Raw genomic sequence first — 27,762 nt, 5'->3', positions numbered from 1 at the left:
TCATTGGGGTAAATAATTGAAGGGCAGGTCACATGAACCCACCCGCGTCACAGGATGCCTTCCCCGCCGGATCTGGTTACACCCCAGATCGCATTGACGTCCCGGCTGGTGAATAATTAAGCGGCCTCCTCCTCTGAGGCAGGCCTCCATCTGCAGGCCCCACTCTGCAGCCTCCTCGCTGCCCACTGAACCCTCGGTGCTCCCCGCCTTCTGCTCAGCACCGGCACAGCCACCCTAATGGCACCCGAGATGGACCAGTTCTACAGGTCCACCATGGCCATCTACAAGGTGAGCATGTGGCAGCCCGGGCCAGGTGTGGAGGACAGGCCTGCTCCAGGAGCAGGGGGCAGCCTCAGGCTGCAGGTGCTCTGGGAAGGAGGGCCTGGGCCAGGCTGGGCAAGCAGTGGGCAAGGGAGTGGGCATTCCTGGAGCCGTCAGCCACACCACCCAGCAGGACCCCAACTGCGCCTGCTCTCAACAAGGAGGACGGGGCCCAGGCCGGGCGGGCTGTAGCTGCACGCAGAGGGCTGAAGAGCTGAGCCGAGACGGGAGTCCCGATGGGGGGAGCTGGCCCAGCATGGGGAATGGGGGCTCTCTGTCTCTGTCTCTCCCATTTCTAAGCATCTCAGAACTATTTCATCTCCGGAGGTTGCCACAGTTGCCATAGGCACTTATTGAGCTCCTGCTGTACGCAGGGCCCTTTTACATGTAAGCCTCACATCACCCTACCTGTGAAGTAGGAAATAACCACCCCGGCTGATAAGAAAACGGAGACCACAGAGGTTAAACAGCTTGTTCAAGGTCACAAAAGAAGGGATTTGAATCAAGACACAAGTTCAAGGCCAAGGCCAAGGCTTGGACTATCACAAAGTGCAACACACAGTGACCCACAGTAATTCAGCCGTAAACTTGCTCCCAGGGGTCTCTTTGAGGAGGGCAAGATTGACCCCACCCCTGAGGCGACTTTCAGCAGCCCCATCTGTTCAGCCCTGTGAGACCTGGACCGGGACAGGGCCATAGCCAATGGACAGCTCAGCCCAGGGAGGAGGAGAATCTTTGAAGTAGGCTATCCCCGGAGCCGGGGCAGGTGTGAGGACAGGGGCTGGCTGTGAGGGGACCTTGGCCTAAAAGGGGCCTCCCCAAGTGGCCTCTGAGGGACCTGCAGCTGAGAGCCAGGTCGTGAGTCACCCAGGTTTCCGGGCGGCTCCCGGAGGCTGGAGGCTTCTCAGCGGGGCCAGTGCCCCTGCTCCTTGACCCTCTCTTCATCTCCGTGCCCTGCCTCCCTTGCCCGTGGGTCCAGAGCATCATGGAGCAGTTCAACCCTGCCCTGGAGAACCTGGTGTACCTGGGCAACAACTACCTACGGGCCTTTCACGGTGAGTGCACTGCCTCAGGCGCCCAGGGCCCCGCCGCTCGGCCTCGCCCACCTGCTTCAGTCCCCTGAGCTCCAGCCCATGTTCTCTGCAGCCCTCACGAGACGTGAGGCTCAGCCTCAGCCCCACGCACCTCACCTGCTCTGCTGCAGCCAGAGAGGCCATGCTCAGCCCTTCCTGTGCAGTCTCTGCCCCTTGATCCCAGTCCCACACCTCCTGTGCCCTGAGACGCCCCCGGGAGTGAGCACCAGGCCCTGCGGGTCCCTCAGAGTCAAGTGCACACCCCGACATTCATTGCTGTGTCACCTGTGTGCCATCTACAAAACCCACTCCCAGACCCAGTGCCACCTCTGCACCCAGCCTCACACCGCAGCAGCCCTGTGTGGACAGTCACCCTCACTGGCCCCGTGTGGCCACTCCCATCTCTCAGCACCCAACAAGGTAGAAGCTGAGGCCACCACTTGCCCTGCCTCTTGGGACCACAGAATCAAATCCTGCTCTCCCACTCCCATGCCAAGCCCTGCCCCACCCCAGGCCAAGCCCTGCCCCGAGCCTCTCCACACACCTGTGCACACCCTCGTCACAGGCACACACAGAGGCTGCACCCCACCTGCAACGGACACAGTGGAGCATCCTGCTCAGTGCCAGGCTGGAGCAGAGCCCGCTCTGTTGCCCCTGGTCAATGCCACGCTCTGCCCAGGGCACTCCGCCCTCTCACCCACACACACTCCAGACCCCAGAAGGTCCCCCCACCACACATTCTTCTGACCGAAGTGGGAGACCCAGAAGGCGGGGTCAGAGGCCGGGCTGGGGCTGAGCTGGACGTCCCCTCTCTCCTGTAGCCCTGTCCGAGGCAGCTGAGGTGTACTTCAGGGCCATCCAGAAGATTGGGGAGCAGGCCTTGCAGAGTTCCACCTCGCAGATTCTGGGTGAGGCACTACCTCCACTGCACCCCATTTCTCAGGCCTGGGGTCACTCCTCTCAGCTCTTGTCCGGGCCTCCCACCTGTGTTACTGATGCCCCCTCAAGCCCAGGCCCCACATTCTGAGGCCCAGGGGGGCCCCTTTCACACACTGGCCATTCCAGGAGCCCCCACCCCACAGGCCCCGGCCCAGCCTGCAGCTCTGAGCCCAGATGCTGATTGGGAGCCCAAGCTCCTCCCTGTTCCTTGCAGGGCTGCCGCAGGGCTGGGACAAGGGTGGCAGAGTCCCAAGAGCTACATGGGAAATCCCTGGACTTTGGTCCCCAAATCCAGCCTCGGGTGTGGGAAGAGGGCAGGTGGGGCAGGCTCCCCCACACTAAAGCCACGCCCCTCCTGCCCCTAGGGGAGATCTTGGTGCAGATGTCGGACACCCAGCGGCACTTGAACTCAGACCTGGAGGTGGTGGTGAGTATCGGTCGCCAGGTCTGGGGTCACTCAAGAAGTGGGCTGTGTTTCCACCCCCAGAGCCTTCTCAGGTAGGACCTCCTGCCCCCACCTGGCTCTGAGTGATGCGACCAAGGCCACTCTTCCCAGCAGCTGCCCTGGCAGGTTCTGCGGGCACATGTCCCGCGATGGCTTGATTGGGCCACCAGAAGGCCCGGGCCATTTCCATCCCCATCTTACAGAAGAGGAAACTGATTCTCAGAGATCCAGTCTCGCTATTCCCCCAGAGAGAGGGAGAGCTAGGAAGAGAAGGGACCACTGCCGGGTGCACCAGTCCCGCCCGCCCCTTCCTCCTCACGCCGCCTCTCAGGGAGCAGCACCCTGATCGGACCACCTCACTCAGGGGTAGAACCCTTCCATGCCCCGGCCACCCAGGGGACTAAACATGGGCTCCCACTGACCCAGCAGCCCAGACCCCCAGTGACAGCCTAGCCACCCGGAAGAGCTAGCCTTCTGCACTGGGCTGCTGTCCTGCTGGTATCCCAGGCTAAAATGGCCAGCCCCTCCCCCACTGCCCAGCATGGTGTCCCTTCCTCCATGACCCCTCCCCTGACCCCCAGCAGTTGTAGCCCCCTCTCCTGCTGACCCCGACAGGTGCCTCTAACTGCTCTTGGCACATGGCAGTTAGGAAAGTGGCGCCGCAGCCCAAACACTGGGTTCAGAGTCCAGCACCACAGTCGCTGACCGTGCCTCAGTTTACCTGCCTTGTAGGGCTCCCAGTGGATGGAATGAGTTAGTAAGTGTGACCCCGTGACCCCCGTGACCCCCTGACCCTGCGCCCTGCCGAGCCTCAGCTGAATGACCAGCAGCGGGATTCAGCTCGCCTCGACACGGGGGCTGAGCAGGGGCTGGGGGGTCTTCTTTTCCCTGTAGCTCCAGGATCTGGGGGTCCCAGCAGGGCTTCACGGAGTGTGGAAGGAGCTTGGCTAGGTGGAGGGGGGCAGAGAGCCTTCCGGAAGGACCCAGCTCCGGCGGAAGTAAGGCAGAGCCCAGAGGCTGGCAGAGTGGGGAGAGGGTGGGCCTGAGGGTGAGGTGATGTGGGGCTCAGAAGGACACTCAATCAACTGTCCCCAGACGGGGTGAGGGGTCCGTGGAAATCAGGGTGCTCTTTGTAAGATACCGTGTGCATCACATCCACACGGGAGCACCACGCCCCCGCCCGGGGCTCAACCCTCCCTGGACACTAGGGTGTGGCTCTGAGCCCCACGGCCCCTCGGGGTGGGCATTGGTTATGAACCTGTGGCTTCCTGCCCTGTGTTCAGCGGCTCTCCAAGCCACTTGTGGTACACCTGTGCTGGCCAGGGGTGAGCGTCACCCAGGCCTGCTCTGTAAGGGGAGCTGCCCTCCCCAGGCAGGTGTATTGGCTGTGACACTGGGCAGGCCCCCAGCCAGGGCTATGCCAGGTAGGACAGCGTCACAGGCGCCTCCACCTGGAGCTCAGTGCCAGGCACTGATCGGGCACCAGAGGCCCAGCAGCAGAAAGCCCTGTCCCCACCGAGGGGCAGCAAGCCAGGCTGCGGCTGTGTGGACGCATTGGGTGCAAACCTGCTGTGGAGAAGAGAGGGCCCGTAGCGGTGTCTGGGGCCATTTTTGGCAGGCGCTCAAGGAAAACATGACAGAAAGGGGACGCTGAGAGAGGCCTGCAGGTGGTGAGGGGGTGTGCCCGGAGGTGCCCGGGAGAGCTGGCGAGCCGAGGGGACAGCTGTGGAGAGTTCCACAGCTGCAGTGGGCAGCGCGGGCCGTGGGGGGTGACGGGCCGGCACCAGGGCCACAGATAGCTGTCCTCTCTACAAAAATGCCACCACGGGTGGATTTTGAGAAGAAGGGACAGGACCTGGCTTGGGTGTGTGAGGTGTTGGCTTCGAGTGGTTTTGTTGTTGTTGTTGTTTTGTTTCCAACTTTTAAAAATCGTGAACTAAAAACCAGATACAGGGACTCCCATGGAACAAATCAGAGCTGGTGAGGCCAGCCAGCCCGGAGGCTGCTCCCAGGGGTAGAAGGAGGCCAGCCTCCCGGGACCCTTCCTCCTCCCCGACCCCAGAGGGGGCCTCTGGCCTGAGCTGACCCCCGCTTTGTTCCTTCCTGTTTGTCCCCTGCATGGACATCCCGCGACACGGGAAAGAGGTTTCACTCTTACAAAAAATAGCTTGGGGTTTCTTTTAACCTGCTGGTCCCCTGTGTCCATTTCTTTTCCTTTCTCTGTCTGTGGGAGACCTGGGCAAGGTGACTTGGTTCCCACAGATAAAAGTCACAGATCCTAGGTTCCCCGTGAAGCTTAGCAGGTGCCCGTCCTGCCCAGGCGTGCTCGGCCTCCTCTGTCCCAGCACATTGGCAAGACTGAGGGACAGCAGTGTGTCTAGGCCATTTGTACATCCAGTCACGGTGCTGTGCCCAGAGCACAGGGAGCCAGAGCACCTGAGGACAGGGCTGCCCGCCTGCTCTTTGCCCCAGCCGCACTGTTCACATGGGAGAAGCCGGAGAAAGGCTCAACCCTTCCCTTTAACTCATCAGTCCTCAGGAGAGAATTTGCTTCCTGTCCCCTCCCCTGCGGGGACACATCTGATTTTCCACTAGCATCAGAGCTGGGGTGTAGCTCAGGATGGAGCACGTGCCCAGCTAGCACGAGGCCCTGGGGTCCAGTCCAGGCTTAAATCTTATATGTAGATCTGAGCCCATTCGATGTGCTGCGGTCCTTTGCAACCATTATCTGCAGGGAGGTGAAAGTGTACATCTCTGGCCAGTGGTGGCCTCCTCTGTCTGCCTGGTCCTTCCACTTTGGAAGGACTCCAGTGGCTTTGACAGCTTTTCTGCTAGCCTGCAAGACAAGGAGCCCTGGCCTCTTTAGCTCCTCTGCTGCTTTAAACGGGAATCTGACTTTCCCCACGAAGCCTGGCGTCTTGGGTTTTATTGGCCAGTGGTATTGTGAGACCACAGTCTGGCTCAAGGAGCCTTCGCTGCTGCTGCACTGACCTGTGCTTCCAGCTCTCCCAGTGGCCTGCACTGTGCACGTGTAGACACCTCCTCACACACGTCCATACCTGCACCTCACTAACACACAGCTGTCCCTGTGCACACCTGCACACAGAGAGCTCTCTAGAGACACACAGGATTAAACAGCCAGGCGGGATGGCACACACCTGCAATCCCAGGGGCTTGGAGGCTGAGGCAGGAGGATTGCAAGTTCTAAGCCAGCCTCCACAATGGAGTGAGGCCTGAGCAACTTAGCTAGACCCTATCTCTAAATAAAATGTAAAAAAGGGCTGGGGATTTGACTCAGTGGTTAAGTGCCCTTGGTTTCAATCTCTGGTACAAAAAAAGGAAAAAAGTTTAAATACTTCAAATAACCACGATACTTCCAATCCAGCCTCAGCACTACTGTGTATTCATTCATTTATCTTTGCTGAGGATGGAGCCCAGGGCCTTGGGCCCGCCAGGCAAAGTGCTCTGTGCTGAGCTGCATCCCCAGCCCTTGAATAACATTTTTTTAAAATCTCTTTTTAAAAAAACGTTTTAGCTGGAAATGGATACAATACCTTTTATATATATATTTTAGTTGTAGTTGTAAATACCTTTATTTTATTTATCTTTATGTGGTGCCAAGGATCCAACCCACGGCCCCGCATGTGACAGGCAAAGGCTCTACCGCTGAGCCCCAGGCCCTTTCTTTACTTTTCTACCAGGGACACCTATTGTCCTTATGTAGGTCTTCATGGCCTACCTTCAACATTGGTCTCTTCCTCTGGGATGTTTTTCACTTTTTTCTTTATTTCTATTTTGTTCTGCTGCCAGATACTATGGTTTAATGCCTGGAGCTAGGACCTTACTGTAACGTGGATCTATAGCCTGAGGTATTTGCAGGTATCAGTTTTATTGAGATATTATCCGCATGCTATAAATTCAGAACTTTTGAGTATATTAGTAGACTTAGGCAACCATCTTCTCTGTCTGATTTTGAAACATTTCATTACCCCCAAAAACCTGTGGACATGTTGCTTTATTGCTTTTTTGTTTAAAATTTTCCTTTCCTCCTTTTTCCTTTATATCTCTCATAAGGCGTGATAGTTTACTCACTTTCAAGTTCTTTATAGTCTAATCTTCATTACTGAACTTATGTTTTACTTTTTTAATTTCTATTTCTGTCCTGAATTGTCACCCACTTCTGAATTTTCAAATCCTCATCCATGATGTTTACTTTCTGTCTTGTATCTTCTTCTTAATGGTCGTTTATTTATTTATTTGGTGCCAGAGATCGAACCCAGGGCTTTGAGCATGCCAGGCAAGTGCTCTACCCTGAACTCCATTGCCAGTCCTTTTTTCAATTAAAATAAATTTTTAAAAAATTATTTTGTAGTAAGGATTGAAGTCGGGGCATTTTACTACTGAGCTACGTCCCCAGCATTTTTTTTTTTTTTTTTTAAGATATGATCTCACTAAATTGCCGAGGCTGGCCTCAAACTTGTGATCCTCCTGCCTCAGCCTCCCGAGTCGCTGGGATTACAGGCATGCTCCACCACACTGGCTTTCTTGATGTCTTTAAAACTGCAACTTGTGTTTTCCTTCTGTTTTGCTGATCTTTCTGGTGTGCTTCTGTGTCTGTGGAATGTTACTCTGTCCTGGGTTCTGTTTTCTCTCTTAGTGACTGTCGATTGGATTTTACTTCACAGATCGTTTGTTGCTCTTTATTATGGGAAATGAGTTTCACTCTAAAATTTGGGAGGAGGCGCAGTGGGGCAGTTTCCTACCTTGCAAGACTCTCCCTATTGTTATATTTTCCTAAAACATGGTGGCTCCCTTGTGGGAAGCCTTTCTGCAGCCTCCCATGCTTTTGTGGCTTTCTCTGTCCCTTAAGGGCGTCTGTGTCATTTCCCCGTCCTGGGATGGAGCTGGCTGATCACTTTCAAGAGCCCCTGGACACCCAGCTGCTCCAGCCCTGGGGCCTCTACGAGGGACCCTGCACTGGCCCTTCGGGACTAGCAGGCCCCCCTCCGGGTTTCGGCTGCTGTTCAGAGTGGCCTGTGTGCGGTGCTCCTGTGACCAGGACCCTGGACACCCAGTCACCTCCATGCCTCGCTCCCTGTGCTGGCCCCCACTGACCTCACGGCGGACAGTGCTTGTATCTGGGGGCTGCAGGTACACAGGGGGTCCCCTTCCCTTCCGGGGGTGTGTGTTGAGAACCCCGAGGGGGCCTGAAGCCACTGGGAGCGCTGGCCTTACCCAGACCCTGTTTTCCCTGGGATCACGCACCTGCGATGACGTCTGACTTATAAATTAGTGCAGTAAAGATCAACAGCAATGACTAATGACAGCAGAGAACTGCTGGGTGCCGGGCCCACACCTGCAATCCCAGTGGTCAAGTTCAAGGTCAGGCTGGGCAATTTAGCAAGAAATGCAGAATAATTATTATGATATACTAAAGCAAAAGTTATTTAAAATTCATGAATCATTTGTTTCGGGAAATTTCCACTTAGTATTTTCAGACCTCAGTTGTCTGAGGACATCTGAAACTATGGAAAGCCAAAGTGTGGGTAAGAAAGAGCCACTGTATTGTCGCCGACTTTGGTTCTGGAGGCTGTCCTGAGTTTGGGTTTCACACCTCAGTCTCTCCGTCTTAAGAACCACCCTCCCTCGTCCCTCCCGTCCTAGACCCCAGGCTGACTTGGTTTCTCGTGGTAAAATTCCCATGCACTACAAGCCCAGCTAGTAAATGCTGAGCTTCGAGTTTAACAACCTTATGTGCCACATAGCCTCATGCTGAACGAGATCCAGGACGTTTCCATCAGTCCAGAAAGCCCCTGTGTCCCTGTCATCAGTCACCCGCCCCCCAGGGGCCACCATGATCTAACTTCTGTCTCTCGAGGTTAATTCTGCCTGTTCCAGATCGTCACAGGAGCAGAACCAAGTGCTTTGTTTTCTTCTGTGTCCGGCTCCTCTCCCGGCACAGATCTGCGAGGCTAGCTCGTGTCGTTGGGCTGCGGACATCCTGTCCTGTTTCACTGCTCGGTCCTCTTTGGTATGAGCATGGTGCTATCTGTTTACTGGCTCCTGCGATGATGGTCACTTGGGTTATTTCCAGTGGAAGGCTATTATGGGCTGGTATGAATAACCCTGCTACTAACGTTCTTGGGCAAGTCTTCCTGTGGGTAGAGCTGGATACAGAGCCGGGAGGGATGATGTGGGCCATGACGTGGCACGTGCTTAGGGTCACAAGGTGCTGCCCGAGCTCCCCGCGGCCTGGGACTGTTCCCCACTCTCACGGCAGAGAACGATGGTGGCTGCTGCTCTCACCCTGGCGGCTGGTGGGGACCGTCTTTTTCTCTGGGTCTTCTGGTGCGTGGGGAATGGCAGCTCCGCGTGGCCCTGCTTTGTAATGACTTTTATGGGGCCTATTAGACATTTGTACACCTTCTTCCACCAGAGTTTGCTTAGGGCTTCGCCATTTTTTTATTGGGTTGATCTTCTTGTTGACTTTCAGGAGTTCTTTATTTAATCAAGATAGGATTCCTCTCTCCGCAGCCTGGATGGTGGACACTCTCCCAGTCTGTCACCTGTTTCTCTGTTCATTTTTCTTAATACTTTCCATCTTTGATGAGCATGTAATTTTTGTAAATAGTCCACGTTTATGTACCAGCCAAGAAATCTGTCATGGGGGAGGTATTAAAATACTCTCCTAAGTTTTCTTTTAGAAACTCCATATTCTGGGCTTTATGGTTATTTCTATTATCCATCTCAAATCTGTGTGGGTATGAAGTGAACCAGGTCCATTTTTCCCTGTGAGGGTCATCAGTTTTCTTAACATCATATTAAAAAGACTTCTTTACTCATTGAACTACTTGATGTCTTGGTTTAAAAACCGACTTGTCCTCTGTGAGTGGGTCTGTTCCTGGACCCGACCCCATTCCATGAACTTATTTGTCTCCTTCCCCCAGTGCCGCCCTGTGTCAGCTACTGTAGCTTCATGATGGCTTCCAGGACCCTCTCTTAAAGTGGGGCCCAGGGTAAGGTGTGCAGAGAGCGTTCCTCACCTGATCCTGGGGGCAGGGACTTCTTTTTATTGAAATCAAGTAGTCTAAGAACTCCTTTGTTGTTTTTCAAAATTGTTTTCTCCCTTCAAGATCCTTTGTCTTTCCATATAAATTATGGAATCAACTTGTCCACTTCTTCCAGGAAGCTTGCTGGGTTTTTTTTTTTTGTGTGTGTGTGTGGGGGGGAGGTACCAGGGACTGAACTCAGGGACACTCAACCACTGGGCCACATCCCAGCCCTATTTTGTATTTTATTTAGAGACAGAGTCTCACTCAGTTGCTCAGCGCCTCACTTTTGCTGAGGCTGGCTTTGAACTTGTGATCCTCTGTCTCAGCCTCCCAAGCCGCTGGGATTACAGGCGTGGGCCACGGCGCCTGGCCAGCTTGCTGGAGTTTTGAAGGGGTTGTATTGATCTGGAACTCAGGGATCTCTTAATGTCGCATCTTCGGATCCATGAATATGGTATATCTTCCATTTATTTACTTGTTTGCTTGTCTTTCTGGCCATGTTCTGCCTCCCCAGCACAGCAGGCTTGCTCATCTTTTGATAGACGTGTTCCTAGGTGTTTGGTGTTTGTTGAAGTTGTCATAAATGGCATTGCGATTTTATTTTAGTAGACTTCTGTTTTAGTGGGATGACGCTAGATCCTGTCGTAGAGTAAAGGACCAGGGGAAGCAAAAGCAGGAGCAGGAAGGCCAGAGAGGAGGCCAGTGCCTCCTGGGGAGGGCTGAGGTGGCCGGGAAGGGGTGGCCGCCACGGGGACTGGTGTGGGAGACATCGGAGAGAAGGTAGTGCCAAGAGCATTTTCTGAAGGCTCTGATACCAGGCGTGAAGGAAAGAGAAAAGTCAAGGACAGTGCCGAGGTTTTAGCCTGGCCAGCGAGAGGGCTGGCCCTCAGCTGTGCCCTTTCCAGAAGAGCTGTTGAGGGACTTGGGGATTTCAGTGGCTGGGCTGAGCCTGCGGGGGGGGGGGGGGGGGGGGGTGCTGTGCACCTGGGGCCATGGGCTCGGGGCTGAGCAAGCTCACCAAGGGCGCAGCAGGACAAGGAAAGAGGCCCAAGGCCTGTACCCTGGAGCAAGCCAGCCGTAGGGACCAGGGGACAGGACAGGACAGAGGAGGAGCAGCCAGGGAGACAGGAGGAAGACTGGCGAGGGCCAGAAGAAGTGGAGGGAGGTGTTTCCAGGCAGAGCGAAGGTCAGCCATGGGAGAGGGCGATGACAGGACAGTCACTGAGGCCCAGCGGTCACCTAGCAACGTGGAGCCAGCCATGATTTTGACAAAACGTTCTCATTGGCCCGAGGGGCAACAGGCTGATCCGAAGGAGCTCAGGAGGAGGCGGGAGGAGAGCCGGGGGTGGCCGGTGCAGGACTGCAAGAGGACTCCTGGGGGCTGGGACGACACTGCCACTGACCTTGCCATGCGTGTCTCACCACCGCGGCTGCTCTCAGCGTCCTGCGCTTCTGAGTCCAGAAGCTTCCAGAACCCTCCTCTGAAGTGTGTGGCCCAAGTGTGGTGTGCAGAGGGAGGTCCTCAGCCGGCCCTGGAGTTGGTGACTTCCTTGTGTCCAAAGCCACCTGCTGCTTACCCACAGTCCTCTGGTCCCCAGAGCAAGAACTCAACCTCTCGGGAGGCCCACTTCTCCAGGAGCTTGAGGAAGACTTCCCGCCAGCCCCCAAGCCCCCTGTGCCTGCGCCCGGCCGCTGTGTCTCTGCCCCACTGTCAGCCACAGCCGCACAGCAAGAATGGCCGCCCGCCTGCGCTGCTCTAAGGCCACTTCCACGCACCTCAGATCCCATGCGACAGGAAGCAGAGGATCCGTGCTGCCCGGCATGGAAGTGGCATCTGCATAAGCGACTGTCCTGGGCACGGGGACAGGGTCAAGGGGAGCAGGAAAGGAGTGAGCCCTGATTTCCTGCCGCTCTGAATCCCCAGAGCTCTGGAGGCTGCATTTTAAGGACATTTGGAAAGCGCTCCTGCGCCCGGGCCTCCTGGGGAGGGCCTCCTGGGCCTGCCAGGGCCCTCCTGCTGACCCCAGTGACCCCCCTGCTGGGTTCTGCGTCCTCCTGCGAGGTGCCTGTGTCCGGCCCTGCCATGATTAGGCCTTCCCTGGCGTATCCACTCTGTCCATTTTGTCTCCTGGGCTCCAGTGGGAATCCAGGCGGCCTCTCTGTGGTTCCCCGACTTTATCACAGTCCCAGCCCCGCATGTCCCATGAGCCCTGTTGGTTAGGTCGGGCCCTCGTGCAGGGGCTGAGGATCTCAGGATCCCGCCTGTGGAGTCCGAGCAGGGATCCTGGATGGCCCTTGGAGGGACGGCAGCCCCCAGCTCCGCACTGGAGACCCCCTTCTCCTGGAGCCCAGCGGGTGGAGGCCTCCCTTCGTGCCTATAGTCCTGCCCGCGTCCCCCCCCCCCTCCCCGCACGGTGCTTCCCAGGACGCACACCTGGCAGGCTCCATTCTTAGCACCTCTGTCCCCAACACACACTGGCAGTGTTTTAGGGCATTAGGGCTTGGCCAGCAGGGGGGAGGGGCCCTCAGCTCCCCAGCAGACCAGCACTTCCCTGGATTTGGAAACAATCTTGGGAGGAAACTTTAACTTTAGAAATGCTACAGTGCACTGGCTTTCCCGCACACCGGGGGCACTGCCAGCCTTCTGTTTGGCGTAGCACCCCTTCCCCTGGGGACAGAGCACCTGCGCAAAGCAGGCGGACCCAGGGTGGCGGGAAGGCTCCCGTGGGGAAAGGGTGAGCAGGGGTGGGTGGGCTGGAGCGACGGGGTAGCTCCTGTGTCCCCTGCGTAGCCTGTGCCCAAGGGCAGGCAGCTGGGTGGAGGGTACATGAGTCATGGAGGAGACCACCCAGCCCACAGCACCAAAGCTCATCAGGTCCTGTAATAGATGGGGAAACGAGGCTCAGAGAGGGTGGCCACTTGCCCAAACTGCTATCCTGAGCCCTGCCGCCCACAACAGCCTCCCCAGGTGGTCAGACACCTACTTCCTGCTTGTTAAGAGAACCCCCAGCTGCCACCCCCCAAGGCCCCAGCAGTTCTGGGCCCCTTTGCTGGGCCAGGCTCTGCCCATGGTGCTGAGGACAGAGGCAGGCGGGACTTGGCTTATGCCACAGCAGCTCCAAGGGGCTTGACCGTGGCCGGGACACACTGTGCCATGTGGCTGCAGGAGGGAGCCGTCAATGAACAGATGTCCAGAGCACAGGAGGGCAGGGGAGGAGCTGTGGCTGCTGCTGGGGAAGCAGGAAGTCTCAGCAGAGGGCAGGGAAGCTGGCACTTGGGGACTGGTAGGAAACTGAGCAAAGCATAGACTAAGACTAACCCAGGAACCAGAAAACTTAGATGCATTGATCAAGGCTGTGTTTTGAGCTGGTGATTACCTGCTCAACCACGTGAGCAGCCCCAGCTAAATGAGCTTCTCATCCCCACTTCTCTGACCGGTGGGCAGGTGCCTGGTGTGTCGGGAGCACAGTGGGCAGCACACTGCAGCAGAGAATGCCGGGGGGTGCTGGGGCCTGGGAACAGAAGGGCCGCCCTGATCAGCCCCACCCTGCACTCCACACAGGTGCAGACATTCCATGGAGACCTGCTGCAGCACATGGAGAAGAACACTAAGCTGGACATGCAGTTCATCAAGGTGAGTCTGCCCTCCCCACCCGGCGCCCAGCTCCCCACAGCAGGCCACCTCCCCCAGCACCTAGCATTGACCAGGCCCAGGTTAAACACATTCCCAGCTGAGCCCACAAGCCCTGTCTAGTGCTCTGAGCCCTGGGATGGGTGTCCTGGGCGCTTGGACCCCTGCCTCTCCACCCTCCCCAGGACAGCCGGCAGCACTACGAGATGGAGTACCGCCACCGAGCCTCCAACCTGGAGAAGTGCATGTCCGAGCTGTGGCGCATGGAGCGCAACAGGGACAAGAACGCCCGGGAGATGAAGGTGAGCGCTGGGTCCAGTCTCAGGGGAGCCCCCAGCACCCCCTAAGTCCCCGCCCGGCACCAGCCCCACAGAGGCCAGCACAGCTGGAGAGGTCGGCCAGCTCCCGTGGCTGCTGGAGGCCAGGGCCACCCTCGGCACCCCGCCTGCCCGGGGGCCTCCTGGCCTGTCCCAGGCTCCCGGGTCCCTCCTGGAACCCCAGCGCCCCTCCTCCTGCCCAGCCAGAGGGCCCTGCCCTGGCCAGGATTAGCCCCCGCCTCCTCCGCTTCCTCTCCTGGCCCCTCTAAGTGAGTCTCCCTCTGAGAGTCTCCCCTCCCAAGTCGGGCCTTGGTGATCTTGGCCACCCCATCTTCATTACCCAACCTCCTGGGGCGGCTCTGCTCAGGCCGGTGCCCGGTGCCAGGGGCAGAGCGATGGCTCAGGCACCCCGCCAGGGGGACACTGAGGATGCCCGCGGGGCAGGCTCCGGCAGGCTCCGGAGCTGGGAGCGGCTGGGTGCTGGGAGGGGCCAGGAAGAGGCGGCTAAGTCAGGACCCGCAACCAGAGCCTCCCGCAGGAGAGCGTGAGCCGGCTGCACGCGCAGATGCAGGCCTTCGTGGCCGAGAGCCAGCGCGCCGCGGAGCTCGAGGAGAAGCGGCGCTACCGCTTCCTGGCCGAGAAGCACCTGCTGCTCTCCAACACCTTCCTGCAGTTCTTTGGCCGGGTGAGTGCGGTGGGGGAGGCTGCGCCCCAGGTGGCTGCACACAGGAGTCCTCCTCCATCCGTCCTTCATCTGGGCATGATTAAAAAAAAAAAAGAAATTGGTGCCAGGGATGGACGCTACTGACCACTGAGCCATACCTCCAGCCTTCCCCTCCCCTCTCTCCACTTTCTGAGACACGGTTTCCTAATTTGCTGAGGCTGGCCTCAAACTTCTGATCCTCCTATCTCAGCCTCCAAGTCGCTGGGATTATAGGCATGGGTCATTGCCTATAAATGACTTTTTTTTTTTTGTACCAGGGATTGAACTCAGGGGTACTCGACTAACCAGGGGCCCCTGATAGATCTAGCCCACGTGGGGGCTGGAACTGGACAAGGAAGACAGCTCTGTCATTTATTTAAGGGGCACATCAAGAGCAGGGGTCAGGTTTCAAGGGCGGAGTCTTGCTTCCTGATGTCTTGAGTCAGCAGGTTGATTGGCATCTGGGCAGGTCACACCCATCTCAGGTGCTGTGTGGGGCTCTGCAGAGCGGGACAGGGAGCCACAGCGTCTCTGGGCAATTGGCTGGGGATAGTCTCCAGAGATAGACTAGAGTCTGGCCATTCCCAGGCACTAGAGGTTGGTACCCACTAGGTTTCGATGCACAGTGACCCACACTCAACCCAGGGACGGCTGGTGACACTCAACCATGGGGCCCTATTTAGTATTTTATTTAGAGACAGGGTCTCATTGACCCTAGGGCCTCACCATTGCTGAGGCTGGCTTTGAACCCAAGATCCTCCTGTCTCAGCCTCCCCAGCCGCTGGGATTGCAGGCGTGTGTCACTGTGCCTGGCACAGAAATTGATTTTGTTTCACTCTGTCCACCCATCTTTGCTTGTTGCTGTGTTTGTGTCACCATGTGTCCCCTATCTGTCCCTCTATTCGTGATTTTGCTTCTGCAAGGCCCTTGGCTGGGTTGTAGTGTGCTGGAGATGCAGGAGGGAAATGGCCACTTGCTGTGGCCAAGGGCAGGGCTGACCGTGCACTCTGAGTCACCTGTCTCCTCCACAGACCTCTCTAAGCATCGCCACTCTGGGGACCAAACTGCCAGCACATGGCCCTTGGGAACCCCCTCAACTGTGCCCAAGCCACAGCACGCACTAGCGCTCACCCTCGGAAAGGGTCCATCAGAACCTCCCCCACCCCGAAATCCCCAGCACCCTGTGGTGGAGTCCGCCCTCCTCCTCCTCTCTGCCTCAGGAGATGCACCTGTTGTCACTGTCGACATTTCACACAAAAGCCACCGAGGGAGTGCGTCCTCTGTGACGGCTCCCTTTGTGGGCACGCAGCATCCGGCTGTGTGCATGGATCCCCTTGATGGACGGGCGCCCAGTGATGGACGTGTGGGTCGCTCCGCCGGGGCTGTTAATGGCTCCTCTGGGAAGAGCCGCGCGTCTCTGTGTGGACAGACTCTTCCTGCTCTCGGTGTGAGTGGGACAGTTGGGCCGGGTGATGACTGTGTGTGACTGTTCCAGCGCCTTGGGTGGCGTGGCTGCAGTCGACCTGCCAGTCAGCAAGCGCGTGGGGGTGTCCCTTCGCCACACCCTCGCCAACACCTGTGGCTCTCTTCTGCTCCTGGCTGGCTGGAAGGTGCGCGCTCACGCCTGTGTTTTTTAGTTGATGCGTTATAGTTGTATGTCATGGTGGGGTCTGTTGTGACACATGCATGCGTGCACACAACACGTGGTGGCACAGTATAATCTGGACACCACCCCTCCCCAGCACCTCCCCCCTCCTCCTGCTCCCCACCCCGTCTCTTTCCTCTGTTCATCTCCCTTGAATTTTCATGAGGTCCCCACCCCACACCCACCTTTCTTTCCCTTGTTCCTCTGTAGTTTCCACAAATAACAGAAAACAAATCACCCTTGACCTTCTGAGTGTGGCTTATTTTCACATAACACAATGGTCTCTAGTTCATCCATTTTCCTGCAAATGATGTGAGTTCATTGTCCCGATGGCTGAATGAACTCCACTGTGTGTAAATGCCACGTTTTCTTTATCAACTCATCCCCAGTGGACACCTGGGCTGGTTCCGCAGTTGGGCTCTTGTGAGTTCTGCTGCTATGAACGTGGGTTTGTGGTTGTCACTCTAGTAAGAGACTCACTCTTCAGGGTAAATACCAAGACGTGGTCTAGCTGGTCTTTTGAGGAGCTCCACACTGATTTCCATAGTGGTCACACAAGCCTACAACCTCATGAAGAGTGTCCAAGTGTCCTTCTCTCCCCGCATCTTCTCCAGCACCTATTGTTGTTGTTTTCTTGAGGACTGCCCTTCTGACTGCTGAGAGATGAGATCTCAGTGTGGTTTTGATCTGCGTTTCTCTAATTGCTAATGACGTTGAACATCTTTTCATGTTTGTGGCCATTCGTATTTCTTCTTTTGAGAAGTATCTGTTTCATTCATTTGCCCACTTGATAGCTGGGCTATTTGGTTTTTGGTGTAAAGTTTTTTGAGCTCTTTATAAATTCTAGATACTAATCCTCTGTCAGAAGAGCAGCTGGCGAAGGTCTTCCCCATTCTGTGGGCTCTCTCTGCACATTCCTGTTTCCTTTGCTGTGAGGAAGCTTTTTAATCTGATGCCTTCCCATTTATTAACTCTTGGCATTATTTCCTGAGCTTTAGGATCCTATTGAGAAAGTCATTGCCTGTGCCTAGATGCTGGAGTGTGGACCCTACGACTTCTTCCAGGAGTTGCATAGTTTCTACTCTATTTCTGAGGTCTTCGATCCATTTTGAGTTGCTTTTTGTGGAGGGTGAGAGATAAGGGTGAAGTTTCATTCTTCTACATAGGGATAACCAGTTGTTCCAAAGGCTGCTTTTCTCCAGTGTATGTTGTTGTCACCTTTGTTAAGGATCAGATGACTGTAGATGTGTGTGATCGTCTCTTATTCTGGACCACTGGTCTGCGTGTCTGTCTTTAAGCCAGCACTGTGCAGTTTTCGTTACTGTAACTCTGTAATATGATTTGAAGCCTATGTATTGTGACGCCTCTGGTATTGCCCTTTGGTTTAAAACTCCTTTAGCTATTTTGGGTCTTTTAATTTTCAAAATTAATTGTTTTTTCTTTTTGCTAGTTCTGTGAAGAATGTCACTGGTATTTTGATGGCGATTGCACTGAATCTGTATATTGCTTTTGGTTGACAGTCATTTTAACTATTAATTCTGCCTCTCCATGAACATGAGAAGTCTCCATCTGCTGAGGTCTTCTTCAATTTTGTTCTTCAACATTCCATAGTGTACATTGTAGAGGTTTTCACATCCTTGGTCTGATTTATTCCTAAGGTTTTGTTTTTGTTTTCGAGGCTATTGGGAATGGAGTGGTTTCCTGATTTCTTTTCCAGCTGATTCTTTGTTGGGATATAGGAAAGCTGTTAATTTTTGTTTGCAGATTTTGTAACCTGCTACTTTGTCAAAGTTTGGTGTTTTTCTTTTTTCATCTTCTAAGTACAGGATCTTATCTGCAAACAGTGATGATCTAACTCCTTCCTTTCCTGTTTTTATCCCTCTTATTTCCTTCTCTTGCCTAATTGCTCTGGATGGAATTTCTAGCATGTATTAAAGAAGAATGGCGAGAGTGGACATTCTTGTTCTGGTTTTAAGGAAAATGTTTTCGGGGTTTCCCCATGAGGTTGGCTTGGGTTTGTTATGTATGATGTTGAGGGAGGCTCCTTCCTTCCCTAGTTTCTTCCATGTTTTTATCATGAATGGGTGCTGAGCTTTATCAAAGGTCTGCTCTGCATCTATTGAGATTTTAAGAGATTTGTGTCCCCAGTTATATTGAGATGATGGATCATATTTATGGATTTGTGTATGTTCAGCCATCCCTGCATCTCTGGAATAAAACCATCTTGGTTGTGATGTATAATCTTAATATGTTGTTGAACATAATTTGCTAATATTCTATTAAGTATTTTTGCATCTAAGTTCACCAGGGATACTGGTTTGTAGTTTTCTTTCCTTGGTTTTGGTATGAATGGGATACTGGCTTTGTAGAATGAATTTGGAAGTGTTCCATCCCTTGCTATTCGTGAAATAATTTGAAGAATACTGACGTTTTTTTTTTTTTGGGGGGGGGGTACTGGGGATTGAACCGAAGGGACTTAACCACTGAGCCACATCCCAATCCTTTTTTATTTATTTATTTTATTTATTTTTTAAATTTTGAGACAGGGTCTTACTAAGTTGCTTAAGGCCTTGCTAAGTTGCTGAGGCTGGCCTCTAACCTGCAATCCTCCAGCCCAGACTCCTTGGATTACAGGTGGGCACCACCAAGTCTGCAATATTGGTTCCTCTTGAAAGGTCTGATAGAATTCAGACGAGAATCCATCTGGTCCTGGGCTTATATTTGATTACTGCTACTGTCTCATTACAAGTTATTGGCCTGTTGACATTTTCTGTGTCCTCTTGATTTAATTTTGGCATATTGTATTCATCTAAAAATGTATCCATTTCTTCTAGATTTTCCAATTTATTAGGAAAAATCCTATTCTCTGATGATCTGCTGGATTTCTGTGATGTCCCTAATTTTATTAATTCGGGTCTCCTTTTCTTCTGGTTAGTGTGGCTTGGGGCTTATCAACCTTGTTTATCATTTTAAAGAAACAACTCTTTGTTCCATTGATCCTTTGTATGGTTTCTTCATTCTCAAGTCACTGATTTTGGCTCTGATCTTCATCATTTCCTTTCTTCTACTGGTCTTGGAATTGGTTTGTTCTTCTTTTTCAAGGGACTTGATGTGCACCCATGGGTTGTTTATTTGGGATTTTCCCTATTTTCTTATGTAGGCTCTCATAAACTTGCCTCTGAGAACTCACTTCCTAGTGTCCCAGGGATTCTGGTGTGCTGGGTCACTATTCTCATTTGTGTCTAAGAATTTTTAAATTTCTCCCCTGCTTTCTTCTATCACCCATTTATCATTCAAAAGTGTATTGTTCAATCTCCAGGTGTTTATATAGTTTCTGTGAGTTGTTTTTTTAATTTTTAAATTTCATTCCATTATGATCTGATAAGATACAAGCAATTTCAGCAACTTTCTGTACATGCTAAGAGTTGCTTTGTGGCCTAAAGTAGGGTCTATTTTGGAGAATGTTCCAGGAGCTTCTGAGAAGAAAGTATATTCTGCTATTATTGGAAGAAATATTCTACAGATGTATGTTAGGTCCATTTGATTTGTAATATTTTTCAGGTTCAAAGAGTCTTTACTGAGTTTGTTCTGGGAGACCTGTCTAATGGTGCGAGAGGTGTATTGAAATCACCAGGATTATGGTAGTGGGTGTGTCTGAATCTTCAATTTGAGTAGTGTCACTTTTATGGAATCAGCTGCACTCATGTTTGAGGTGTAAATATTGATTATTTTTATATCTTCTTGTTGACCTTGTCTCTTCTGATTAATTTTGGTGTGAAATCTGCTTTGTCAGATATGCGTGTAGCTACTTCAGCTTGTTTTCAGGTTCCGTTTGCGAGGGATGTCAATTTCCATCCTTTCGCTTTCAGCTGGTGGCTCTCTTTGCCTGTGAGGTGTGTCTCTTGCAAACAACATTTAGTTAGACCTTTTTTAAAAAAATCTGTTCTGCCAGCCTCTGTCATTTTGGGGAGGCAGGTACTGGGGCTTGAACTCGGGGGCACTCAACCATAGAGCCACATCCCCAGCCCTATTTTGTATTTTTTGTAGAGACAGGGTCTCACTGAGTTGCTTAGCACCTTGCTTTTGCTGAGGCTGGCTTTGAACTCACAATCCTCCTGCCTCAGCCTCCGGAGCCACTGGAATTACAGGTGTGCACCCCGCATCTCCTTAGGTCTTTTAGGAGAGTTCAAACCATTTACATTTGATGCTATTATAGAGAGATGTTTATTAATCCCTGCCATTTTAATTTATTTATATTATTTAATTTGGTCTGGTTCTCATTTGCCAAGATAATTTTCAATGATATTTGTTCATTTGTGCGCTCTGAGGTTTGTTTTTTATTTCTTCTGTGTGGAGTGTTTCTTAAGTAAGCTCTGTAGTGTAGGGTTAGCACTCATGAATTCTTTTAGCTTCTGCTTATCGTGGAAGGTTTTGATTTCTTTTTCAATTCTGAAGGATAGCTTTGCTGATATAGCAATATGGGTTGACAGTATTTTCTTTTAGGACTTGGAACACATCTTTCCAAGCCCTTTGGCTCTTAGAGTTTGTACTGAAAAATCAGGAGTAATTCTGATTGGTTCGCCTTTAAATGTGACCTGATGTTTTTCTCTTGAGGCTTTTAAAATTCTCTCCGTAAGTCAGATCTTTTACTTATAATGTGCTGTGGAGAGGTTCTCTTTCAGTCTTGTCTATTTGGGTTCTGAATGATTCCTGACTCTGGTTGTCTATCTCATTCTCAAGGTTTGGACATTCTTCTGTGTTATTTCCCTGAAGAGGTCATTGGCTCCATTCGCCTGCCTCTCCCAACCCTCCTCAGTCGGATGCTGCCCTAGAGTTCCGTATTCTGATCACAGTTACTTATATGTTTAATACTCTGAATGTTCAGAGGATAGAATCTTAATGATAAATGAAGAGATCGTCTCCACTGAGGTGATCAAAATAGTTGACAGGACCATAGATGGTCGCCGTCTATGCCCGACTCCGTTTCTTCGTGAGCACTGCACAGAGAGAGAGCAGCCAGGCAGGGGGTGCAGACCCCTCCCCTTTTTGCGCTGCTCTCTGAGCTGCTGGTTGCCTGGCCTGTGGCTGAAGCAGCCTGGAGTCACTCTCAGCTTCCCTTCCCCCGTATGAGGTAGGATGGGATGGGAGGGCTGTCAGCTGGGGTTTGCCGACCACATGGGTGCCCTCCCAGGGTGGAGCTGCCTCAGTTCCATGAGTGGAGTTCAGGCAGGTGGCACTGGAGTCTGACCAGGCCTCGGGGGCTATGTCGGTGGCATCTACTTGGGAGAGATTAGATCAACACCCCCAGGGCCTGCAGGTCTGTGCTGGGAGTGTGGCTCTCAGGAGCCTCCTAGGAGTCTTCTCGTGGGACAGCAGACCCCTCTGGTGCCCAGGAACACAGACTCCCGGGGTTGAGTCCCCCAGTGTGCTCACACCACCTGTTCAGATCCTCGACCCCCTCAGCTGGTCACGTGAGCCACCAAATGCAAAGGAGAAGTGAGCTGGCTCCCTTTGCTGTTCCGACTTGAATGCCCCAGGTACAATCCTCTCGGCCTGTTCCACTCTGTACTGCCAGGTGCACCTGGGCTGCAGCAGGCGCCGGGGACAGGGTGGCGGTGTTGGCTCCACCTGCAGGCTCCACACAGCTGCTTTTCTGACCTGGGTTTCTCCGGACCAGATCGTCCTGTCACTCTGTTCATAAGGCACAGTGGGAACAAGAGTTGAAGTATCAGTGCTTGGGCACAGCAAGGTGTCCTTCTCATTCATGCCGACAGTCCAGGTTTAGATGTTTAGATGGTGACTTGGCTCGGTGACTGTGCAAGGCAGGTGAGGACACGGTCCTGGGATCGCGCCTTTCCGTGCCCTTGACAGTGGCCTCCGAGCAAATGTCTGCTCCTGGCCGCTGGAAAGGCGCCGATGAGCAGCCGCTGTCTCAGATGGGCTCGCTGCTGTGCGTCAGGATCCTTTCTTATCACTCCTAGGAACTTTTAAGTGTAGCTGAGGGGCATTCGGCCATGACTTGCTGTCAGTCCACCGGGTATTGCTCCCCATTTCCCTTCCCCCAGCGACCTGCGCTGAGGAGATGAACTGGGTTCAAAAAAGCTGGCGGCGACATTAGGCTCGAAAACCAAAAAGCGCAGGACACAGAAGTAATTTTCGTATGGAGGGTGGGATGGCCCTGCGACCTGAGGGTCCGCTGGAAAAGAGAGCCCGCACCCGGAGTCCCTTTATTTTTATAGGGGGACCCACAAGGGAGTCTCGAGGCAGGCGATGAGGCCCCACGGGTGTCCTGCGCGTGGCAGCGAAGGGGGAGTGGGCGATGCCAGGCCAGCGCCCGACTCGGGCTCCAGCAGGATGCTCACTCCTGGGCGGGCGGCTCCCACATTCCCAGTGGGTTTTGCCATATGGAAGAATCCCCCGTGGCCAGGTGGCCCTGTGCTTCTGTCCAGAGTCAGGGTTTGTCCTGCTCAGCAGGCTCTTCCTCTCCGCAAGAACCTGGAATTCGCCCCTGGCCTGGGCCTCTAGGTCCACACAGAGGTCCTTCCAGTCCAGCGACCTGCCCAGGTGGGGGCAGCTGAGTGCTGTCCAGGTGGTGCCTGGGGGCTATGGTCGTCCCTCCCAGGACCCCCTGGTGCCCATGGTGTTTTCCCCAGATGCAGACAGAAACCCCTTTAAAATACCATCTGCAGGATGGGCGGCCTCCCTTTGCTTCCTGCCTCTGGGACAAGTGCAGTGAGGCCCCAGGCTTTGCCTTTGGCTATTTTACTAATTAAACACTGCAGGAGACGATGGGGTGTCCACTGAGCAACCAGGCCAGCTGATGGGACACCCAGAGCCTTCCTCATCGCTGCCTGGGGGTGCTGGGCTGGGTTCAAGGAAGGAATCATTGAAAAGTCTGGTCATAAAGGGGGCAGGATGGTGCACACCTGTAATCCCAGCAACTCGGAGGCTGAGACAGGAGGCGCTCAAGTTGGAGGCCAGCCTCAGCAACTTAGCAAGATCCTGCCTCAAAACAAAAAATTTAAAAAGGGTTAGGGATAGCTCAGCAGTAGAGTGCTTGCCTGGCAAGGGGAGGCCCTGGGCTCCATTGCCACCAAATCCCAAACACTGGTGGTGTATTCGTATGTGAACACAGGAGAGTCAGATCCACCTCATTCTCCTGCTTCCCCATCCCCCTCCCTCCCTCCCCTTTGTCTGACCCTGAACTCCTGTCCTCCCGTCCTCCTCCTGTGACTGGGCCCACACATCAGAGAGAACCTTCAGCCTTTGCTTTCTGGGGCCTGGCTTATTTCACTTAGCGTGGTGGCCTCCCAGATGGTCACCTCCCAGATGTCATTCTTATGCGCATGATGACGTATCAGCTGTGCCTCAGGTCTGTGCCAGCAGGTGGCATTGTTGACCTGTGCAAACAAGGTGTGGAGTCTTCCACCTCAGCCTTCAACTCAGCCTGGAGTAGCTCATGGCAGACCACCGCTCACAAAATGGAGTGGGCAATGTCAGGCACCCCTGGACACTGCTGCTGCGGTCACTCAGAGACGGCCCGACCTCCAGGCTGGTTGGCACAAGAAGGGCAGGTCCCCAGCAAGCGGCTCACTCCCCTGGGAAGGGCGGTTTCTCCAGAAGTAGCAAATTCCCAGGATGTTAAAGCATCTCAAAAGACAGGAAATAAAAGTCATGACTAGACACGGGGCAGCACGTCTAACATTTACAGGGACTTTGTAGGTGTGGACTGTGCTCAGCTGCTGCGCTCCCTGTCCTTGAAAGTGTTCAACAGGGGCGGAGGCTGAGTGGGAGGTAGAAATGGTAGAGTGTGAGCTACAGGGACACACTGGAAACTGTTTGAGAGGCCTCTTTCAGAAAATCACTCAAAGTGGCTTAAATGAAAAGGGTTAGTTAACTAGAGAGATTCAGATATAGCTTGATCCAGGTGCACAAAAGTATGCCATCGGAAGTCCGCCACCATCTGATGCTTAGGTCTTAGCTTCCTGTACTGGCCCCACTCTACCTGGGCATTGCCAGATTGCTCCAGGGTAGGTACTGGGCTGGGGTCTTCCGTCACAGCTTTGGGGAGGGAGTGTGCCTAAGCCCATCTCTTGTCATCAGGAGGATGGGCCGCCTGGTGGCCAGGCCTGGGCTTCTCTGCTACCCATGAAGCTGCCGGCAGGACAAAGCTCACAGGCTGGGCCGGTCAGGGGCAGCGCCTAAGGAGGACTGGGGGGACTTTGACACGAGGGGGGGGCAGTGAGCGGCCCGAGCGGCCCCGCAGGGTCCCCGGTTCCTCCCAGAGGACATCGGCCATCCCGAGCTTCAGGGCCCGTCCAGGAGCCCGCAGACTCCGGGGGCCGCCGGACGCGGCTGACCCGTGTCCTCCCGGCAGGCCCGGGGCATGCTGCAGAGCCGCGTGCTGCTGTGGAAGGAGCAGTCGGAGGCCAGCCGCAGCCCGTCGCGCGCCCACTCCCCGGGCCTGCTGGGCCCCGCGCTGGGGCCGCCCTACCCCGCGGGCCGCCTGACGCCCACCCGCCTGGACATGGTGAGGCCCTGGGCGCCCCCGCCACCCTTCGCGCCCCCGCCGCTCCCGGCGGGGCCCTGGGGCCTGCGGCCCGCAGCCTGGAGCCTGCGGACCCCCAGGCTCCCGCCCTACGCCGCGCCCCTCGGGCCGCCCTTCCGCCCCGGCGCGGCCTCGGCGCCCCCGTGGTGGCCCGGCCGCCGGCCCCAGAACCCCTACGCCGACGTCTGGGACTGGGGGTGGGGGTGGGGGCTGGACTAGGGCGCGGCCGCCCCCGCCCGCCCCACCCGCCCTGCCCTCTCCCCCGCAGCCCCCCAGGCCTCTGGGAGAGTTCAGCTCCCCGCGCAGCCGGCACGGCTCCGGCTCCTACGGTCCTGAGCCCGCCGAGGCGAGGTCCGCGTCCCAGCTGGAGCCAGACCGCCGGTCCCTGCCCCGGACGCCGTCGGCCGGTGAGTGCCCCGGGTTGGGCTGCAGCAGGAGGGATGGAGGGCAGACGCCTGGGAGGACTTCCCGCTCATGCTCCGCTGCGCTCTCCGCCCCGCAGCCTCGCTCTACACCAGCAGCTCCCAGCGCTCGCGCTCCAACTCTTTCGGCGAGCGCCCGGGAGGCGGCGGCAGCAGCGGGGGCGCCAAGAGAGTCCGCGCCCTGGTCTCCCACTCTGAGGGCGCCAACCACACGCTGCTGCGCTTCTCGGCCGGAGACGTGGTGGAGGTGCTAGTGCCCGAGGCCCAGAACGGCTGGCTCTACGGCAAGCTGGAGGGCTCCTCCGCGTGAGTGGGAGCAGGGGACAGGGCGGGGGCAGGGGGCCTGGGGGAGAGCTGGGTTGGTCTCCAGAAAGGGAGTGTGGAGGGACCCGGTGTCCGCAGGAGAAAAGGGGAAGTTGGGGGCCTGCTGGACCAGGCAGTGCCGCCCAAGGGACTTTGTGGCAGGACAAACTAGTGGTGCCCACTCCCACCCACGGAGGAGGAGCAGGGCCTGAGTAAGTGGACATTGCTCAGGTGGCCGCTGTGGCCCCAGTCCATGAGAAGATGAGTGGGGCTGGGGATGGCCACAGGCAGCTGGAAGGCTGGAGGGACGGAGGGACAGAGGGCTGGGTGGCAGACGGTGGGGGACTGCTGGGTGGGTGGGTGACCTGGGCCAGCGGGTGTTCTGGTGGATGCGCAGTAGGCGTCCAGTGGGAGGCCGCCCAGGTGGATTGTGGGTCCTTGGCCCAAGATGTGAGTGAAGTGCAAGGTCCGGGCTGGGCAGGTGACAGGGACCGGAGCAGAAGGGGTCAGATGCCTGAGAGTGTGGGTGGAGGCCGCCCTCCAGTGCCTGCAGCTGCCCTGTGGGAGCGGCCTGCGGGAGCCTGACACTCACCTGCTGGCCCAGGGCTGCTCCCTCTGTGGGAGGGTGACAGGAGGTGTCATCTTAGGCACACCCCTGAAAACAGGTGGAGGCTAGCCAATGGCTGTGTCCATGCCTGGGGGCCTCACTGGCCCGGGGACATGTTGTGACTGGCTCCTGGGGACATTTCCCGGGTGTTCTGAAGAGTGATCAGGCCAGGAACTGCCACCATGTCCCTCCTGCCGGCCCAGCTGCTCTAGAGGGGCGCCCAGGTGGGGGCGGTCGGCGCTGGGGGGCAGCCGTCCCGGGGTCCTCGGGGCCTGCTCAGGGCCCCTGGCCTCTGCCCCGCAGGAGCGGCTGGTTCCCCGAGGCCTACGTGAAGCCTTTGGAGCAGGTGCCCGGGAGCCCCCTGAGCCCCGCCAGCCCCGTGACCTCCGTGAACCCCGCGAACGAGCTACCTTCCAGGTACCTTCCCAGGGTGGGCCTGTGGCCGCGGCAAGGGGAGGCAGAGCGCCACACCCTGGGCGCATGGAAGGTCATTGTGTCCATCCCCCTGCCTCCCTGCAGGCGCTCCCTTGCGCTGACTCCCTCTCACCCAGGTCCAGAGAAAGAAGGTGGAGGATGCTCAGGGGACCAGCAGATGGGGTGGGGACACCAGGGACGACCCCTGAACCCCGTCTCTCCCTCCTTTCTCTGGACTCAGGTCCTACCCGCTCCGGGGCACCCACAGCCTGGATGACCTCCTGGAGCGGCCAGGCAACCCCGCAGCATCCTCCGAGTACTGGGACGGCCAGTCTCGACCCCGCACCCCAAGCCGCGTCCCTAGCCCTGCGCCTGCACCTGCACCCTTGCCCGGCAGCCGCCGAAGCAGCATGGGGGGTGTCAATGACGTCAAGGTAAGTCCCCAGCCGTCCTGGGCCCTGGGCAAGGAGGCGGGACAGGAAAGCCTTCCTGTGCTGCCTGGCAGGGCCCCCAGCTGGCCCCAGGCTGCCCCTCAGTGCTGGGAGGGAGGGACAGGGTCCTGAGCCTCGGGGAGGGAGGGGACAAGTGTCTCAGGGATGCAGCCTGGTGTCCTGGGGCCAGCGGCAGGCAGGTGAGGAGGGAGGGGACCTTCCAGGGGAGGGACAGCCTGTCCCAGGAGGTGGTGCCTGCGTGCCCAGGGCTCTCACAATGCCGGTCTCCTCTCCCCAAGTCTGGTCTCTGCGTCCAGGCCTTGGCCTGCTGGGGGTGCCCAGGGCTGGCCTGACCCACCTCCTCCCTCCCCCACAGAAACTGATGTCCTGGGAGCAGCACCCTCCAGAGCTCTTCCCCCGGTGAGTCCCGCCATCGGGGCCAGAGGGCAAGTGGGGGTGAGGGGTGATGGGGTGACCAGGATGACCCGGAGGTGGAGCTGGGCACCCTCCCTGGCCCCGGGTAGCCGGGAGCCTGGACCCTCATGGTAGCCTCTCCCTCCACACAGGGGCACGAACCCCTTTGCCACCGTGAAGCTGCGTCCCACTGTCACCAATGACCGTTCGGCACCCATCATCCGCTGAGGGGCGCCCCTGGGGGGCCCGAGGTGGCCTGCGCACCTGCGTGGAGCTGTGTGGTGGCCGTGGTGGCAGCAGCAGCCCCCGCGGATCCCAGATGCTGGAGCCCTGACCCCGCCGGGCCTTCCCCACCCACCCCTCAGCCCGAGGGCTCAGGACAGCGGCCTGTGGTCTGGGCCGACACAGCGCCGCAGGGGACTGAGGGACAGAGCAGCCTCTTCCCTCAGGGGCCGAGAACTCTCCCAGGGCAGCCTCCTGACCCCAGCCCTGCCCCC

At 56.0% G+C, this 27,762-nt stretch overlaps 1 protein-coding gene across 1 annotated transcript; it reads left to right on the top strand.

Annotated features, from left to right (window-relative positions):
• Positions 1-237: 237 nt before the first annotated feature.
• Positions 238-27,493, top strand: Baiap2l2 (BAR/IMD domain containing adaptor protein 2 like 2). Its single transcript, XM_076853314.2, has 14 exons — positions 238-288; positions 1,301-1,376; positions 2,216-2,302; positions 2,699-2,760; positions 13,393-13,464; positions 13,647-13,763; positions 14,317-14,463; positions 24,504-24,656; positions 24,943-25,081; positions 25,177-25,402; positions 26,310-26,423; positions 26,662-26,854; positions 27,228-27,271; positions 27,418-27,493. The coding sequence occupies exons 1-14, from the start codon at positions 238-240 to the stop codon at positions 27,491-27,493; spliced, it is 1,557 nt and encodes a 518-aa protein (XP_076709429.1).
• Positions 27,494-27,762: the final 269 nt, after the last annotated feature.

This window comes from Callospermophilus lateralis, chromosome 4, assembly GCF_048772815.1.
Source record: "Callospermophilus lateralis isolate mCalLat2 chromosome 4, mCalLat2.hap1, whole genome shotgun sequence".
Classification (NCBI taxonomy): Eukaryota; Metazoa; Chordata; class Mammalia; order Rodentia; family Sciuridae; genus Callospermophilus; species Callospermophilus lateralis.
The sequence above is the reverse complement of the archived record's forward strand: the minus strand, read 5'-3'. Positions and strand labels throughout refer to the sequence as shown.